Consider the following 18,069-nt stretch of genomic DNA (forward strand, 5'->3'; position numbering starts at 1 on the left):
CCTGCCTTTGGGACACAGCACAGTCGGAAATATCCATATCGGCACGTGCACATAGGTCCTTAGCAGAGGGAGATGCTAATAAGGCAACTACAAGAAATGCTGGTGCTTGAGGTCTGGGGAGACGTCACTGCAGAGAGTGCTGTGAGAGTGTGCTGATGCAGCTCCCTGGGCAGATGCTGATGGGGGGAAAAATCTCAGGCCTGCCTTCCTGAAACCTCTATACTGTTCATAAAGGCATAAACCTCTATAGTGTTCAGGCATAAAAATCTGACTACTTGTGCCACCGCTCGCCAGACCCTTCACGATGAGGGGCTGCATATGAGCATGGCAGCACATGGCCCCACACACTTAATGTCCAGGCGACAATGGTGGAGGTTTGGTTTGGGTCTCTTAACTCTTGAGATGCCATGGGAGTGCTTGTCTGGGTGTTTGGTGGGTGGCTATGTGGAGAAGGCAAACTCCATCAAGCAAGTCAGGGTGCAGGTATCCTCCACCTTCCCTTGAGCGTGTCCGTGTGTTGTGCAGTGCGTCTGGGTCCCTCCTCCTGCGTTTCAGCTTGGGTTTGGGAATGGCTGGATGTCCTCTGGCTTCCTCTGAAGCATGGAGAGGGGCACGTCAAGACTTGGCTCTGTTTAAAAAGCCACAGAGTGAACCAGGAAAGCAAACAAAAGCAAGCCTTATCCCGCTCTGCATCCATAGGATGGGCTGTTGCCTTGTGGAGGGCTTGGACAAAGTTAGGATGAAGCTTCCAGTCTCCACTTTTGCCAAGGGAAAAGGCTCCCAGCCATCAGGCAGGTTCGCTGATGGATGCAGGCAGGGTGTGCAGTTCAGTGCAGTGTGTCTACCAGCTGCCTCGGGTACAGATGTGAATACCTGCCAGTGCTCTGGGAAGTAACTTGCTGCTCTTGCCCTCCTGCACTTTCTACGAGAAGACGTGAGCCTGTTAAAGTCAAACGGCTCCTTGCAAGCTGCCTGTAGAAGGGATGAGCCAGCTTGGGAGTTGACATCCAAAGTCATCGAGGACCTTTTGCTCTCTGGCTTCTCTTCATGGCTCTGCTTTACAACAAAGCTATCTGGAAGACCAGTCTTTGCTGGTCACAGTTGTCAGAGCAGAAGACAGTAAGATGGTTGGTGGCGAATACGTTTTTGGAGGACACGGTTTGGAATAATGCTTGTACACCATCCTTGGGAGCCATAGCCCGTCTTGCTCTGCTATTTACTGAACTTAAAATACACTTTCCATCTTTTCTAGCAGGCTCATTTTGCATCAAAGCATGACAGAGAGCAGTCAGATGCCAGTGCTTTGCCATTGCCTTATGCCAGATCCTGGACGAGGCACATTCCCGTGTGATGTTCACACCTGGATTTTTGACTTGACAAGTTAGTTTAAACCTTATGGATCTCAGATTTTCAGGGGAAGGAGTGTCTTACTGTGTATTCAATATGTGACCCTTCACTTTGATGGGAATTCTTCTGTTCCCTTCTCTCACTCCATCAGTCATTGCATTTAGAGAAGGCTTTTTTTTCCCCTTAGGTGGAACTAGTCGAAGATAACGTAGTTCCTCACCTTGCTGTTAGTGCAAGTTCCAGGCTAGCACTTTGTGGGGCAGTCTGTTTCTCTGTGATTAAGAATGAGACGTCCTAATCTTGCATTACTCCTGCAGAGCTTCCTAAGAGAAACTCCCAGAGAAGCTACAGCTGACTGGTTTTGCATATTTTTAGTCTCCTTCTCATCAGTATTTTTTACCCTCTGTAATCTTTCCACAAGATGCTCCAGGCTGCCTACGTTGTGCTGTTGGGATGGGTTGGCATATTTAAGGTAAACTGGTGGAAGCAGGTTTGGCGGGGCGCAAAGTCATGAAGGAGGAGAATTGGTTTGGAGGCTAGTGGGTATGAAATATTTACACAGCTGTGAGATAATCTAAAGGGGGAACAGCATGCGCTTTCTGTGTATGTGTACGTATGTATTTGTGCGCACACAGGGCTGATGTCTTTTTGTCAGATTGTCAGGTTTTTTTCTGCTGCTTCTGGCAAAGAACCACTAATGGTTTAATAGCTTATCAGCACCTGTGCACAGAAACAAAGGTTGGTACTTCCTGATTTCGTGTTTTCTTTGCTTTAAGTAGGAATTCCCAATCTGATCAACATGAAACCTGGAAACTGAGCTGTCAGACCAGTTGGCTTTTTGAGATCAGTGCAGAATTCCTGACTGTGAGCAACTTGAAGGCAGTCCAAGCACTGCTTTCCTGCTGTACAACCCCAGGGCTGTGCTCTCCTCCTGAAGGAAACTCATGAGGGCGTGTGGCGTGGGACAGATCATTGCTGAAGCACCTTTCTATGAAGTGGCTAGGTTGTGCTGCTCTCGATGTATTTCTCTCCATCAGCCAGGTTTGGAATGCTTTTTCGGTGATGATGGGCCAAATTCTACCCAGTTATATTCAGCACTTTGCTTCTCTTCCAGCGTTGAGGGGTTTGGGGGTGTTCTTTACAGCTCCAGGTCTTGTAATCAAGTTACTATGAAAGAAAGTCAATATTCAGAAACATGGAGGTCTTTTGATGGTTCTTTTTTGTTCATGAGTTTGTAGAGAAGAAATCAAGACAACTGTGGTCTTGAGACCCAGAAAGCATTTGACTGAGCAGCAGTGTAATGGTGCTTAAGTAGTCTTAGGATGTCTGGAAGAACCAACATAGAATTTCTTTGAACATCCAGTGCTGATGGTGCAGTGGGTCATGGTCCCTCTGCAGCAGTGTCTACCAATGAACTGTTTGTACTAAAATCAGGGACAGAATTTAGACTTTCATAAGATGCCTAATTTTTTGCTATTGGCATAGTACTTCTTGTCAGATCTGGCATTATTCAGTAGAAAATATCCTTCCCCTTTAAGAACATTATTGTTTTAGCCTTTTTCTTTTTTTTTCATTTCTCCTCTTTGCCTTTTCCTTTCTCCATTTGTCACCCTTTTTCCTGGCCTCTATGCCTACTCTTTTCTTCCTGCAACACTTCTTTCCCTGCAGTCATTCCACATTCCCATCTCCTGAACCATTACTCCCACCCTCTTTCAGACCACCAAAGCACTCAGCAGTCGTGCTACTACACTGGGCACTGCTTCTTTCTCTGGGACACCCCGCTGATGGGAGGGAAGACATATGCAGTCTCAGGTATGCCTCCCTCTGGTTTAAACTTCAGCTCCTTTTGGCCTGCTCAGGGCTTTAGGATTGCACATCAGACATTTGTGATTCTCTCAGTTTTGGCATGCCTGAGTTTTAAAAGGGAGCGGTTGTGAGCTTCCAGGTGAGCTGCTGATTAAGGAGAGGATTTTTAGCTTTCCTTGTGAGTCTTGGTTCTCAACACTTTTTTTCATCCCTGAAAATGACAGGGTTTTTTTTTTTCCCCTGCTACAAATAAATGGACAAGTGAGTAGTGCAGGCATTTTGTTGTTGCTGAAGCATGAGCTTGCCTGCTTGTAACATCCTCTTTGTTCTGAGAGATGAAGAAACAGAATGAGTCTTTTCTAAAGCACTGAAAACCACCTCTTGAATCCCCTCCAGGCTGCAAGAGAGTGGATACAAGGTGCTTGTACAAATGGCTCTTTTGTACTATCTTTGGAAATATTAAGACCTAAGCCTCCCACCTCAAAGAGAAAATTGATGTTATTGGTTTGTTTTGGTAGATTTGCTTCTCTGGGTCCCTGTGGTGGGTCAAAACTCAGCCGATTCCCAGGTGCTGCTTGTTGCTTTTGTCAATTGATGAGTGGTTGAAAGAATTTCTTTTGTTAGTGCTTCCTCAGAGACAAGAAGCACCTCTAGCTGTGACAACGAGAGGTGGTCCTGTCCTTACCTGCCTGGCTGTCCTGCCACTGGCGCAAGGCAGCAGAAGTGGGCAGGGGCTCCTGCCACTGCCCCTGTGCCCTCCCGGTTTGTGTCTCAGCCCTTGTGTCTCAGTCTGTGACCTGGGGTGACTGGACACGTATTTTCTCCTGCCACCTGCACAGGAACCTGTGGTAGAGGGGGTAGGAAAACATGTTGAACAGCTGGGGCTGTTTGCTTCAGAGCACCTGCATCAGAGCTCTTGGATAAGCCAGTTCAAGATTTACCAGGCTTGCCCTGCTGACCTGCTTTCTGGTGGATGGTGTAAAACCCAGCTGGCCCCAAACTCTTCTGCGTGACTGCACTCTGCAACCCATGCTGGGTGGCTCAGCACATAGAGCTGCTCTAGAGGATATTAGTTATTTAATACCAAAAGCTTCTCATCTGCCATAAACCAGATCACTGCAAAAGTCCAGTTATTTTTGCCCTTAGACTTTGAAAAACAGTTGCATGAAACTATGTTGGTACTCTGTTTCACTTGATGCCATAGAAATCAGAGGATGAGGAAGTGCAAAATGATGCCTTTGTCAGAAACCTGCCTCGTTTCCCAGGTTGGATGTGCTAGGCCCACAGTACAAAGTCCGCTGTGCCACTGCCTGTGTAACCAGCAGGTTGTGCAGCCGAGACCAGTTACTGAGAGGTTTGCATTTTCCATGTGCTCTTTCTTGGATGCTGCAGTCAAGATTTTATGTGTATTTCCTTTTTTCCTGAAAATAAACCAGCTTGCTTGGTTTGTGGAGTCTGGCCCTTGCCAGTGGAGCCTGATGCTCTGGGAGTAGCTGTCTCCTGTTCACACTACAAGAGCAAACTCAAACCAGACTAGAGGCACCAGCTCTCTGTGAGGACTTCCCAAAACATGTTGGCGGCTTCTGCTGTAGCCATTTTCAGTCCTTCTAAGCAGGAAAAATGTCAGTGTTCTCCTCTCCTGTCGGTATTTCAGCAGGGGCTTTCCGAAGCAATCTTGGGGCGGAGGTGAAGAAAGGAAAATGTTTAGCAATAAGGGAGATTACTTAAGAAAACTGTGAAAATAGTCTGCTTCAAAAATATACATCAGTCCTTGGGCTGACCGCAGAAAAGCTTGGAAGAAAGAGGGCTAGCCTGCTAGTTAGGTAAGCATGTGCTGCCATGCTGCACGATACAGCTGGGTAGGGCTCCCATTCAGGCTGGCCCTGGGTCCATCTCTGATCTGAATAGTCGTCGTAATTTTTCAATGAGCTAAGAGCAGCCACAATGTACTGCAGCTTCCTGCTGCCCTATGTTGGTTTGGGGACAGATGGGATCTCATTCTCACAGCATTGAAAGCATAGATCAAAACCCTGACTCGCTAAAAAGGAAAGATTTTTCCATTTTTTAAATCAGCTGGCTGGGTCTACAGTGACCAAGAACTGCACAAATAAGCTGGTGCAGCTGTCAAAATCTGCCTTTTACTCCCTTTTCAGTGGAATATTGTGTTGGCCCACAAAAAAGTCTGGCAGGCAGTGTGTTGCCTGCCGTGACCCAGCTGCCTTGCCCATTCTGTGTGAATAGCTGATGTACTTACAGAGCGGGCAGCTCCTTAACACTGCGATTCACAGGCTGGTAAACCCAGTGCGATTCCAGGTTTGCTTTCAAATGCTGGACTGTAACCTGCAACATTCAGAAGTCACTTCATTTTCCTCATCAGCGCTGGCATGTTGAGGTCTATTTGGAGAAGCCCTCACTGCCTCTGTTAGCGCAGAGATGTCTGTCTTTGGTTGCCAGATCTGCCACCTCCAACCTCACCGTTAAAGAAAACCCCATCCCTGAGCATCATTAATCACTTGGGAGACTATAATGCTGTGAATTTCCCTATCTTTGGTACAATAGCTTTGAGTCTGGACTAGCTCTCCATGGGGTGAAACTCTCCAGGGGTAGCAACAGGACTGACTGCAACTTCACCGCTGAATTTTTAACCCTGGTGTGTCTGCTTCTTTGCTCAGTGCTGTGTGCTTGTGAAATAAAACTGCTGGCAATAATTTGTGATTCTGCGTTATTGTTTAGAGCCCATGTGCTGCAGATTTTCTCATTCAGGCTCAGCTGCACACTAGTGGAGCACTCAGCCAGGAAAGACACATTATTAATGTTGAAGCACACTGATTTTTCTCCTTCCAGGTGTTTCATCGTCATGTCAATGCAGCACTCTGCAAGGTGGGGTGGGGAGCCAAAAGGAAAGGTATCTGATAGGCAGCACTTGAATTTTGATCATAGAAAAATCAGGTTTGCAGATAACCATGTGTAAAATGAGTGTCAACGGCTTTCCCAGATAAAGCATTGGGATAGATGTGAGACTGCTTTTGGCTGCACCACTGAGCTCTGCTTACCAAACCCTTGAATTGGTAGTAGTTGCACACTTCAGGTGGGCACAGACACTGCAGAAGCACCTCTTTGATGTAGTTAAGCTACATGTGCCCCTCAGATGGAGAAAATGTTTTTGCCTTTTTACAAACAGGTACGCACGGGGAGCCCTCCCTCCAGCCTCAGCCAGACAGAGACCTCTCTGCTGACTCTCCTCTCCTCTTCCCTGCAGTTCTTCACAGAGTATGGTCCTGATTATGTGCTGGAGATCACACCGAGCTGCAGACCAGACCGCAATGAGCCACAGAGAATTCAAGAAATTCTTAACTGTATCAAAGGTGAGTTGTCCAAGCCAACACTCCTGCTTCAGGCTTACAGGTCTTTTTAGTAGAGGACTTTGGGAAAGCTCGTTGGAGTCTTTCTCACTGACTAGAAAGATGAACCACATTCACTTGACTGCTCATCATGTACAACGTCATCTGTCTCCTGCTTCACTTGGGATTCTCAGTGTTAGTAGCACATCAGCTCGGAGCTGTGGGTCCCTGTTAGTAAAAGTTGCATTGCCTTTCCTCTGGCTGGGCAGAGGAGCATGGGGCCTCGTCCTTATTAGAATCATAGAACAGCCCAGGTTGTAAGGGACTTCAAAGATCATCTGGTCCATCCTTTCATGGGAAACTGAGCCTAGATGAGATTATCTTGCACCCTGTCCAGTCTTGAAAACCTCTAGTAATGGGGACTCTACCACCTCCCTGGGGAGGTTGTTCCGGTGATTGACTGTTCTCACTGTAAAAAATTCCTTTCTTATAACAAAGTGAAACCTCTCCTGGTGCAACTCATACCCATTGCCCCTTGTCCTCTCCATGTGGCTCCTTCTGAAGAGAAAGCCTCTGTCCTCTCTGTAGCTGCCCTTCAAGTACTGGAATACTGTGATGAGGTCCCACCGAGCCTTCTCTTCTCCAGGGAGAAGAGACCCAACTCCATCAGACTTTTCTCACAGGGCAGGTTCTCCAGCCCTTTGATCATCTTCATTGCCCTCCTTTGGACCCTCTGCAGTCTGTCCATGTGTCTTAATTTGTGGGGACCAGAATTGGACACACTACTCCAGGTGCAGCTGACAAGCACTGAGTAGAGTGGAATGATCCCATCTCTATTTGTGCTAGTAATGCCCCTGCAGATACTGCCTAGGATCCAATTTGCCTTTGTTGCTGCAGCGGCGTACTGCTAGATCATGTTCAGCTTGCTGTCCACCAGGACCCCCAGGTCCCTTTCAGCAATGCTGTTCCCCAGCGGCACAGATCCTAGCCTGAACTGGGCTCTTTGGTTATTCTGTCCCAGGTGCAGGACCTTGCCCTTTCTTTGTTAAACTTCATACTGTTCGTGTTAGCCACTCTTCCAGCTTGTCCAGGACTCTGTAAGGTGGCTCTCCCTTCTGATGTGTCCACCTCAGCACGCAGTTTGGTATCATCAGCAGACTTGGTGAGGCTGCTTTCAGTCCCATCATCCAGATCATCATCTTCATTGCCCTCCTTTGGACCCTCTGCAGTCTGTCCATGTGTCTTAATTTGTGGGGACCAGAATTGGACACACTACTCCAGGTGCAGCTGACAAGCACTGAGTAGAGTGGAATGATCCCATCTCTATTTGTGCTAGTAATGCCCCTGCAGATACTGCCTAGGATCCAATTTGCCTTTGTTGCTGCAGCGGCGTACTGCTAGATCATGTTCAGCTTGCTGTCCACCAGGACCCCCAGGTCCCTTTCAGCAATGCTGTTCCCCAGCGGCACAGATCCTAGCCTGAACTGGGCTCTTTGGTTATTCTGTCCCAGGTGCAGGACCTTGCCCTTTCTTTGTTAAACTTCATACTGTTCGTGTTAGCCACTCTTCCAGCTTGTCCAGGACTCTGTAAGGTGGCTCTCCCTTCTGATGTGTCCACCTCAGCACGCAGTTTGGTATCATCAGCAGACTTGGTGAGGCTGCTTTCAGTCCCATCATCCAGATCATTTACGAAGATGTTGCACAGTGTAGGGCCCAGTATCGATCCCTGGGTGACCCCACTTGTGACAGGCTGCCAGCCTGAGTAAAAACCATTGATCACCACCCTGTGTGTGCTGCCTGTGAGCCAGTTCCCTCTCTAGCCACCTTGTAGACCACCTGTCCAATCTGTATCTTGTCAGTTTGTCCAGGAGGAGGCTGTGGGAATGTGTCAAACACTATGCTGAAATCCAGGTAAACAACATTCACTGCTCTCCCCGTGTCGACAGAAGATGTTATTTTGTTGTAGAAGATGACCTGATCGGCCTGGCTTGATTTGCCCTTGGTAAATCCATGCTGGCTTTTCCCAGTCACCTGCTTCATTTGATTTGTAATAGTTTCTAGGAGGACTTGTTCCATGACTTTCCCAGGGACTGAAGTAAGACTAATGTGCCTGTAGTTTCCTGGGTTCTCTTTTGGACCCTCCTTGTAGATGGGTGTGACAGTTGCCCTCTTCCAGAATTCAGGGATATCCCCTGATCTCCACAACTTTTCAAATATTATAGACAATGGCCTTGCAACAACGTCAGCCACTTCTCTTAACATAGATTTATGTGGGTTGAACCTTCACAAGAGGGCACAGACCACCCATCCCTGCTGGTGGGTGGACGCATGCATTGTTGTAGGTACATGTTCCTGTGATCTGGGGTCCAGCTATGCCAGTAAAGACAGAGGTAGAGAAGTATTGAGAACCTCTGTCTTGTCAGCATTATTAGTAATTGGTTTCCCTGCCCTTGTTAGCAATGGGCCTATGTCTTCCCTGGGCTTCTGCTTACTGCTCGCATATCTGAAGAACCCATTCTTCTTGTGTTAACTCCTTGATTTTTTTAATTAAAATGTCACTGAACGCAAGGGTGGTTACCAGCCAGGAGGGTATGTAGCTCACTATGGGAAGGTAGGCTCAGTAGGTGTATCTGTAAATGTACAGTAAATGTGTCTGTAAATCTGCATTTCTAAGAGAAGCATGGCAGTTGGTTTTATATATCCTTTTCCTGGTATCTTTACCCAGCTTCTTGGATTTGGTGGTTTTGGGGCTTCCCAAGCCAGGCATTGTTACTGGATGCACATTAGAGATCCGTCAAGGAACCTGTCCTCCATTAATTCCTCTTCCTTTTCTGGACTTATTTAGGCTTTGGGTGTCCACAGCAGTGAGTGCACAGTCATGGTTGGCTTATGGAAAACTACTTTCTTTTGTGTAAAACTTGGTGTTGGGTAATCTCACTGAGTGCCATCTTGTTCATGTAAATGAGAAACAGCAAGTAATTTGTTCCTATTTACCTTCCCAATGCCAGTCTGTGATTTCACAGACCTGTGTTGCACTTACACCACCATCTCTTTTCCAAGCTGAAGGGCCTTAGTCTGTTCTGTCTCTACAAGCAGCACATCTTCATCTGGGATTAACTGGACCCAGCAGCAGTTTTATAAGCCCTCAGAACTTGCTGCAGTTCCCAAAGATGAAACGAAAAAGATGTCACAGCTCCTTTTAGGAGAAAAATAGGATTTTCTATTCCATTATTTTTAAGTGCCAGAGTACCTAGCTTATAACAGCGTTACACCAAGAACTGAGACTCCTTAGGCCAAGTTGGAAATGCGTGCTGCTGAGACTTTCACACCTACTGATTTGGAAAAAGGAAGCAAGAAAATCAGTTAAAGTCAGCTGGATCTTTACAGGGGACTGATTTTCAGCATCTCATGCAGAGATTTCACACAAGAGGTGGTGGAGCAGGTTGGCATGACAGCAGTGCCTGGCAAACACCTGTTGGTACAAAGCAGTGGGCACACATCTGCACTGGGCATTGAGAAAAGATGGCAGGGTCCACTCTCTTGGTAGGGCTGAAAGCATTTTGTGAGAAAGGAGCTTCTGCAAAGTCAAGAGGATATTGCTGCCAACTCAGCAGAGTGTTGTCCTGGGGACAGCCACTGTTCTGGAAATCCATTGTACGGCAGACAAGGAGCTGCTGAGGGTCTGGTTCATTACAGAAGCTTGGTGAACAGATGATCATCTCCTCTGTCCTGTCCCACCATGCAGCACTCAAAATGAGGAATGGCTTGGTGCTCTGGGATCTCAGTTCGTGGCTTGTGGTCGGTGCTTTGGAACTGCAACTCCTTGGAGACAGTGCAGGGGAAGGAAGGGGGCTTCAGGCTGCCATGGCACTTCTGTCCATCCCTTCTGCCAGCACCAGCTCGTGAAGCCTGCTGAGGAAGGCAAGGGCTTATAGGAGGGATGTCAGGCGAGAGCAAGCACAAGCTGGGAGGCCCCCACCCTCTCCCTGGCCACATCTGGAAGCCTTGTGGGAAAGCAGCAGGCAGTGAGTGACTCTTGGGTGAGATGGACTCTTCTGGCCAGCCTGGTCTGGTCTGTAGGACATGGATGACACTGCACAAGATGAGTCCTAGTGAATGGACCACTTTAATAGGAGCCATATGCCCAAACTCTTTAAACCTTATCTCACAGACAGCCTAAATTAAAGTCAGTTTTTATTGAAATCTTCCTGACAGGTGGCCACAACACGCCTGGCTTGGGTTATGCTTCTGTTACCTTGTTAAGAGGAGTTTTTTTAAAAGTAAGGTTAGGTTTGTAAAGAATTGGTGACACTGCAAATAAACAGCCAGTCATGATGAGAGGTCGTACTTGAAAAATATGATCATCATCATATTTGAGAAGTCATGACAGTCAGGTGAAGTCCCCGGTGACTGGAAAAAGGGAAACATCATGCCTATTTTTAAAAATGGTAAAAAGGAGGACCCTGGGAACTACCAACCAGTCAGCCTCACCTCTGTGCCCAGTAAGATCATAGAGCTGATCCTCTTGGAAGCTCTGTCAAGGCATATGGATGACAGGAAGGTGATTAGAGACAGCCAGCATGGCTTCACAAAAGGCAAATCATGCCTGACTCCTCTGGTGGCCTTCTACAATGGAGTTGACTGCATTGGTGGATAAGGGAAAAGCAACTGATGTCATCTACCTGGACTTCTGTAAGGCCTTTGACATGGTCCCACACAACATCCTTTTCTCCAAACTGGAGAGAGAAGGATTTGATGGGTGGAGTGTTAGATGGATAAGGAATCAGCTGGATGAGTGCATCCAAAGAATTGCAGTCAATAGCTCAACGTCCAAGTGGAAATCAGTAACGAGTGGTGTCCCTCAGGGGTCTGCAGTTGGAACTGATACTGTTCAATATCTTTATTAATGACATGACAGTGGGACTGAGTGCACCCTCAGCAAGTTTGCAGATGACACTGAGCTGAGTCACGCAGTTGATACGCTTGAAGGAAGGGATGCCATCTAGGGGGACCTTGACAAGCGGGAGGAGTGGGCCCATGTGAACCTCATGAAGTTCCACAAGGCCAGGTGCAAGGTCCTGCACGTGGGTCGGGGCAACCCCCCGTATCAGTACAGGCTGGGGGATGAAGGGATTGAGAGCAGCCCTGCCGAGAAGGACTTGGGGATGCTGATGCATGAAAAGCTGGACATGAGCCGACAATGTGGTCTCACAGCCCAGAAAGCCAACCATGTCCTGGGTGCATCACCAGCAGTGTGGCCAGCAGGTGGAGGGAGGGGATTCTCCCCCTCTACTCTGGTGAGACCCCCCTGGAGCACTGCATCCAGCTCTGGGGTCCCCAGCACAAGGAGGACATGGACTTCTTGGAGCGGGTCCAGAGGAGGCCACAAAAATGATCCAAGGGCTGGAACCCCTCTGCTAGGAAGAAAGGCTGAGAGAGTTGGGGTTGTTCAGCCTGGTGAAGAGAAGGCTCTGCGGGGAGACCTTATTGCGGCATTTTAATGTATAAAGAGGGCTTCTAAGAAAGATGGAAAGAGACTTTTTACCAAGGCCTGTAGCAACAGGACAAGGGGCAATGGTTTTATATTGAAAGAGGGTAGGTTTAGGTTGGACGTAACCATGTTTTTTGATGAGGGTGATGAGAGAAGTGGATGCCCCATCCCTGGAAGTGTTCAAGGTCAGGTTGGACGGGGCTCTGAGCAACTTCATCTAGTGAAAGGTGTCCCTGCCCATGGCAGGAGGGTTGGACTAGATGGTCTTCAAAGGTTCCTCCCAACCCAAAGCCTTCTGTGATTCTATGATTCAGAGATGAAGCGCTTGCTGGACGTGGTTGTGGGCGTCATCAGCCTCAGACAGATGTGCCCACACAGGCTTCCTACAGAGGAGGGCAGCTAATTACAGCTAGACAGAAAAAGCTGGGAGCGTGAGCCCAAGTCTCAGCCTGGATGCAGGGAAGGTACCATGGCTGGGATTACCCTGTCAATAAGAGAGAAATCTCTTAGTGGACTGCCTGGAGCTGGGGGTTAATGTTTGGATGCAGCAGGACGTGGAGGCTGTGTAGGGCTGAATGGGAAGCAGATGCTTTCAGGGGGATATGTTCCAGCTGCTTCTGATGCATGGTTTTCATTCCCTTTCGTACCACAGTGTCTGAGTTCAGGAGAGGAGAGCTCACATATTTAGCCCTTCTCCTGTACCATGGCTAGCTTTTCAGTTCCCCAGCCTAGTTTTTCCCTAGCCTCTCCAGTTCCCAGCCCAATTTTGACTCCTAGACATGCTTCCCCGTTGCTGACAGTCCCATTACCACAGCTTGGTGAGCTACCACTTCCCACATGTACGCTCATCACCCGTTACAAGCCTGGCATAGAGTATTTTACCTTCCTCTGCCTCTTTGGTTTAAATGACCATTTGTTTCATCAGAAGTCCAAGTTCTGCATGTTTATGCTTTAAGCTCACATCCTCCTCCTGCATGCAAGTTTGGTTGGAGCTTGTCAGTTAGAGAGTCAACCCTGCAAGGCAAAAATATCCCTGGCCCACAGTGAACTCTGGCACAAGTCTTTTCTCTGAGGCAGCACTTTGCCCTGGAGCAAAGTTCCCATCCTTTGCTCCCAAGAGAGCACAGGTGCTCCAACTCAGTGGAAGCAACTCAGAAAACAGCCATGTCTTCTAGTGCCTTACAGAGAGATGAGTAAAAGGCAAGTGGTTAGACTCCATGCTTGCTGAAGTGGGCTTGTAACATGGCACCAGCCTCACCTGGATCACATTCACACAATTGTCCCCAAGCCTGTGTGAGGGACCGCTGCCTGGGAGGAGGTGTAAACGGTCTGTGCCTGTCCTTTGGAGGTGGGTGACTTCAGTGTGGGTTGAAACACTTTTTGGGAACGTTCAGTGCACCGCCTGATCGCAACTGCTGCGCTTTGTTACGTACAGCTCCCCCACTCCTTTTCTCTCCTATGCATGATGATTTTTGTTTCCTTCTTTGTCATGTCGCAAAAGACCAGTCCTTCTCTTTACTGTCATCTGTCAAAGTGCTACCTGGGGCTTGAGGCAGTTAACCCTGTTCCCTACAGATGCTTGACTTACGGGCTCCCAAGGCAATTGCAGCTTAACTAGAACCCCTCTCTTCTGCTGTCAGACCTCATGAGACTGGCTCAGGGGCAGGAAGGCTTGGAAATTCATGCCTTCCTCAGTGTCCTTTCTTCAACATCAGACCTAGGAGAAGGACCAGGACCCCTGAGCATTGGGAGCAGAGAGGGGAGAGGGAGCAGGGCACTGCGGACTGTGCTCTGCCTGGATGGCACCTCCACACCCTCGAGTGACACTTCCAGCCCAGCTCACAGCCACTTCCCCTGGGAACTGAGCACGTTCCTGAAGGAGCTGCAATGCTACGGCCACTGCAAGTGCTGGATCTGATGGGAACGTGTGTTTTGTGTCTAGGAAACCTTCTGTGCTTGTGGAAGGAAATGGATTTAGTAGCCGTGGATTTGTAGGGGAGGAAGGGAGACAGGTGGATCCCAGACATCTTTGTCTTCCCTGATGGCACCTCTCAAAGGAGCCAGATGTGTGCTTGGGGACCAGCTGGCATGAGTGCGGTCTGTGCCTCAGATGGGCTGCTCGGGAAGGGGTCTGAGACCCCAAGCTTGGTCAGCCCTGCATTCAGTGCTCGACTAGTCCCAAGCCATGCTGCATTTTCCCCTGCAGTGGCCAGGATGCCTCCCATGCAGATGCAGGCCTGTGGGTGAGCACCCAAAGGCTTCCCAGCCAGCATCATGTGTGGCTGAAATAGAGCAGGAAGCTTGGGTGCTGGATAGCAGGATTCCCTGTGTCATGCCAACCGCTGAGAGGAAAACTCATGCCTGTGGCAGAGGGGAGAGCGGAGAAACGGTATTCCTCCCTCCCCGGCCGCCATGGAGAACTGGTCCAAGAGCCCAGTGCTTTCCAGGACTGTTTTTCCCTGCAGTGAGTTTTCCACTGTGCTTGCAAGGGCAGTGCTGGAGGCAGCAGGAGCGAGTGGGGCAAGGAGGGTCCATCCCCCTCGGCAGTGAAACAGTGACGGATGGAGCAAGGCAGAACTGCAGCCCCTACCCTGGGCTGCACAGGGGGATGTGGCACTGCCAGCGCTGGGGGAACAGGCCTGCTGGGCTCAGGGCAGGGTGCTGGATAGACTGACAGCAGCAGAGCCGTGGCTCCTGCTCTTGACTGTTGACTCCCAGCGTTGCTTTGCTGCCTGCTTGGCTGTGCTGGCAGCTGCTGGGCTTTCCATCCCCTCCTGCTCCAGCAACTGCAGCCCCAGCTGCTGTGCAGAGCAGTTAGCGTGAGTGTGGAGCATCCAGTCTTCCGGCACCCAGGAGAAGTCTTTATCATCTGCTTGGGATGTGAACCACCATGTCTAAAGGAAATTGTGGGTGGAGAGGCGGTGGGGAGAGGACAGGGACTGCCAGCCCAGCCTGCAGGCTCTCTTCAGCACACTTAGCTCCTCCAGAACTGAGGGTTGGAGCAAGTGCCAAGTGCTTTGCCCAGGGTCCTGCAAAGCCCCAGCTATTCTTTTTTATTTCAGGCCTAATGAGAGACCCTAATGAGAGGTCTGCCTTTGGCAGGAGCTTGTGTAGTGTCCCTGGCGCTGGCTCCCGCAGCGCTGGCATCCCTCCATCTGCCCTTGGGGCAGAGCCAGAGCCACCTTGCTCTTCTCAGAGCTGCGTGCAGGGCTGGGGCTTGCCTGAGGGCAAAGGAAGATGGTTCCCCACCTGATCTCCATGCATTTCCTCAGGAGCTGGGACAGTCCTCTAGTCAGGCAGGAGACTGAAAGCTGTTGCAGTTGAGGGCAGGCAGCTGGGTGAGCTCTGCCAGCTCTTGCCAGCCTTGTTCGATGCCATTGCCCATCTGTCTTATCCCTGTCCCCAGGAGGAGCTGGGGGCAGCAAGACAGGGCTCGGCAGCCCTTTTCACTCTCTGTGCATGTTGTGATGTGTTGGTGTTAGAAGCAGAATAGGAGGAGGTGGGTGGGAGATGTGATGACCATGGATGCCCTGGGATGTCCGTTCCCAAGCACAGGCCAATCCTAGGGAGGGGACATTCCCCCTGACCTGTCCAGGAGGGGAGGAGGAACAGCATCACTCCAGAGCTGGGAGGGACTGATCTATGCTGCGTGCTCCTGGCAGCGCATCCAGCCCCGAGGAAGGACAAGGCAGCAGGGAGTGAGCGTGTACCGCTCTGGTGCTGGCCCATGAATCCTGAACCAGCGATCAACCTGCAGGAGAAACTCATAGCAGAAGTGGTGGCAGGGTCTCTCTTTGGTAGTTCCTCAAGTCTGGCTCGGAGGCGGTCAGCAGCCTTTGTGAAGGGAGTGAGGGGCCAGCGGGGACCAGGGTCTGTGCTGCGGATGGGATTCCTGTATCGCTGCCCGGTCTGTCAGGCGTAGGGATGGCGCCCCTGGCCAGGCCACTCCATTAGGCTGAAGTATCAGTGGAAATATCCTTTTCTGCCTCCTTTTATTTGCAGGGAATCTGAAGCATGTTGTTTAGCAGAGAAGGAAGGCTCAGGTTTCCGCAAGAGCATTTCCCGTGGGGAAGACGGTGTGTTTATGTGAGCAGCTGGTGAAATTTGTGGCCGCGGGGGAAATTTGGAAGAAATTACTGTTGGTTGGTTGATTTTTTTCTCTTTAAAGAAGAAAAGCTGCTGCGCACTGCGAGCACTATGGCTCTCCCCAGGCAGAATGTGGGTCCTCCAGCCATAGCCTTCCAGTGCTGGCAGAGCCTCCCTTGCTCCTTTCTCTTTCCTTTTTTAACACCACAGAGTTTATTCTCACAACTGGTTTTAAATGTTTTTTAAGAGAGGGGCTGCTCAGAGCTGTGAACCCTCCCCAGCTGGAGCCCAGCACCGCATTGCCTTCCTGGCAAGAGCACGGCCTCTGAGCTGCCACCCGGGGAGCGGTGCCGAGGCCCGGAGCACGGGCTGTGCCTCTTACTCACAGAAAGGTTCAGCCATTGTGTTTTTAACTGGGAATTTTTTTAAAATAAAATATTTGAAATACTCCTCCAGCCCTTTCCTTTCTTCCTGCGCCCACCCTGCCTTGCCAGTGCTCTTTTCCACAGCACTTCACGCGTTCAGCGGAGGTCCAGCCAGCACTGGAAAGCGAAGATCTGCAGTTGCGTTCGTGACTGTCCTTCCAGTCCCATCACAGACTGGAAGCAGCACAGACCCCTGCCCCAGCGCAAGGGCTGGGCTTCTAAAATCCTGTGTGGAGGGGCCAGACCCCAGGGATGCTGTCCAGAGTGTCAAGGGACATGCAGGGCAGGGTGGCAGCTCCTGTCCTGGGAGACCTCAGATGAAACTCCAGATGCCCCAGTGCCCCGTGAGAGCTGCCACTCAGCATCTCAGCGAGGCATCTCAGCAAGGGGACAGGTACCCAGATACCTGGGGCAGATCCCTCCCGGTGCCTCGGGCCATGGAGCCTGGCCTCTGCTGCCCTTGTCCCCTCCTTCACCTGGCCCATGGAGCTTTTATTTGTGCTGTTTCTTTTTAAAGATGTCCAGTCGCTGTGGGAAAGCATGTTTCCTGTTGCTTTAATTAAATTATGCTGGAATAAATAGCAAGACTAAGGGACTCCCAGCCTGGCTTGGCTTTGTTTTGATCTCTTGTTTTTCACTGCTGAGCCAAACAACAGGAAATCCAGCATGGAGGGAGTTCAGCTGGACGTGGCTCCCATGTCCCTGCAGAGTGACTCCTGACCCCATCCCTGCTTCTCCCCATGTCCCCCTGACTCCTGCTGCAGTGGGGTGAGGGAGACCAGCCTTGTGCGGTGACTGCTGGCAGGAGGCTGGTGCTGCCAGTGGGACAGCAAAGGCTCTCAGTGCCCAGGGGAGACATCAGCCCTGGGGATCATTCAGCCAGGAGAAAAGTGCGGTATGAGAGAGCAGAGAAGCTGGCAGCTGCCCCCTCTGACCCACCTCGGTGTCCCACATGCTGTGTCCCCGCACAAGGCACAGTCGGCCCTGCGAGCTGCGGGAGTTGTTTCAACTGGGAAAACAAATAGAACAATAGGAAACCCCCCAAGTGTCAAACATTGTGGCACTAAATGGGGTTTAGGTGAGGTGCAGGGAGAGCTGCACCAGAGGATGGGACTGGAGGGATACAGCACCCTAAACCAGGCAGGTTGCCTGGTTGACAGCTGGGGAAACTGAGGCATGGTGCAAAGCACCCCCTCCGCCATCTCCGTCCACATCACCGAATGTGGAGAGACAATTGGAGCTCAGCTCGGTGCAAAGCAAGAAAAGTGCAAAAGGTGGGACAAAGAGTCGGGGGGTACCCCCAGTGCCCCCTCAACAGACCCCCTCACACCCAAATTCCCCTCCAGCTGGCTGAGGGCATCAGCTCATGTCACCCTCGCCAGCCCTGGCACCAGCTGACGCCCGCCCGGGCACCAGCTGACCCCCCCCCTTCTTGCCCCCCACTCTGGATAGGTGTTACAAGCGTGTCCCAGCCTGGATGGGGGGGACATGGGGGTTCCCACCCAACAGGTTGGGAGGCAGGCGGGAGAGCATGGTGTCCAGGCTGGATGGGGAAGCGTGGGAGGTAACAGCC

At 50.3% G+C, this 18,069-nt stretch overlaps 1 protein-coding gene across 1 annotated transcript in view; it reads left to right on the forward strand.

Moving 5' to 3' along the window:
- The window catches only part of HDAC8 (histone deacetylase 8), a 38,577-nt gene extending 22,567 nt beyond the window's left edge, over positions 1–16,010 (forward strand). The window contains exons 9-10 of the mRNA XM_009586840.1: positions 6,413–6,518; positions 15,988–16,010. Of these exons, the coding sequence (XP_009585135.1) occupies positions 6,413–6,518; positions 15,988–16,010 (129 nt within the window). The remainder of the gene's footprint in view (positions 1–6,412; positions 6,519–15,987) is intronic.
- Positions 16,011–18,069: the final 2,059 nt, after the last annotated feature.

The sequence above is a fragment of the Fulmarus glacialis genome, unplaced genomic scaffold, assembly GCF_000690835.1.
Source record: "Fulmarus glacialis isolate BGI_N327 unplaced genomic scaffold, ASM69083v1 scaffold661, whole genome shotgun sequence".
In the NCBI taxonomy this organism is placed as follows: Eukaryota; Metazoa; Chordata; class Aves; order Procellariiformes; family Procellariidae; genus Fulmarus; species Fulmarus glacialis.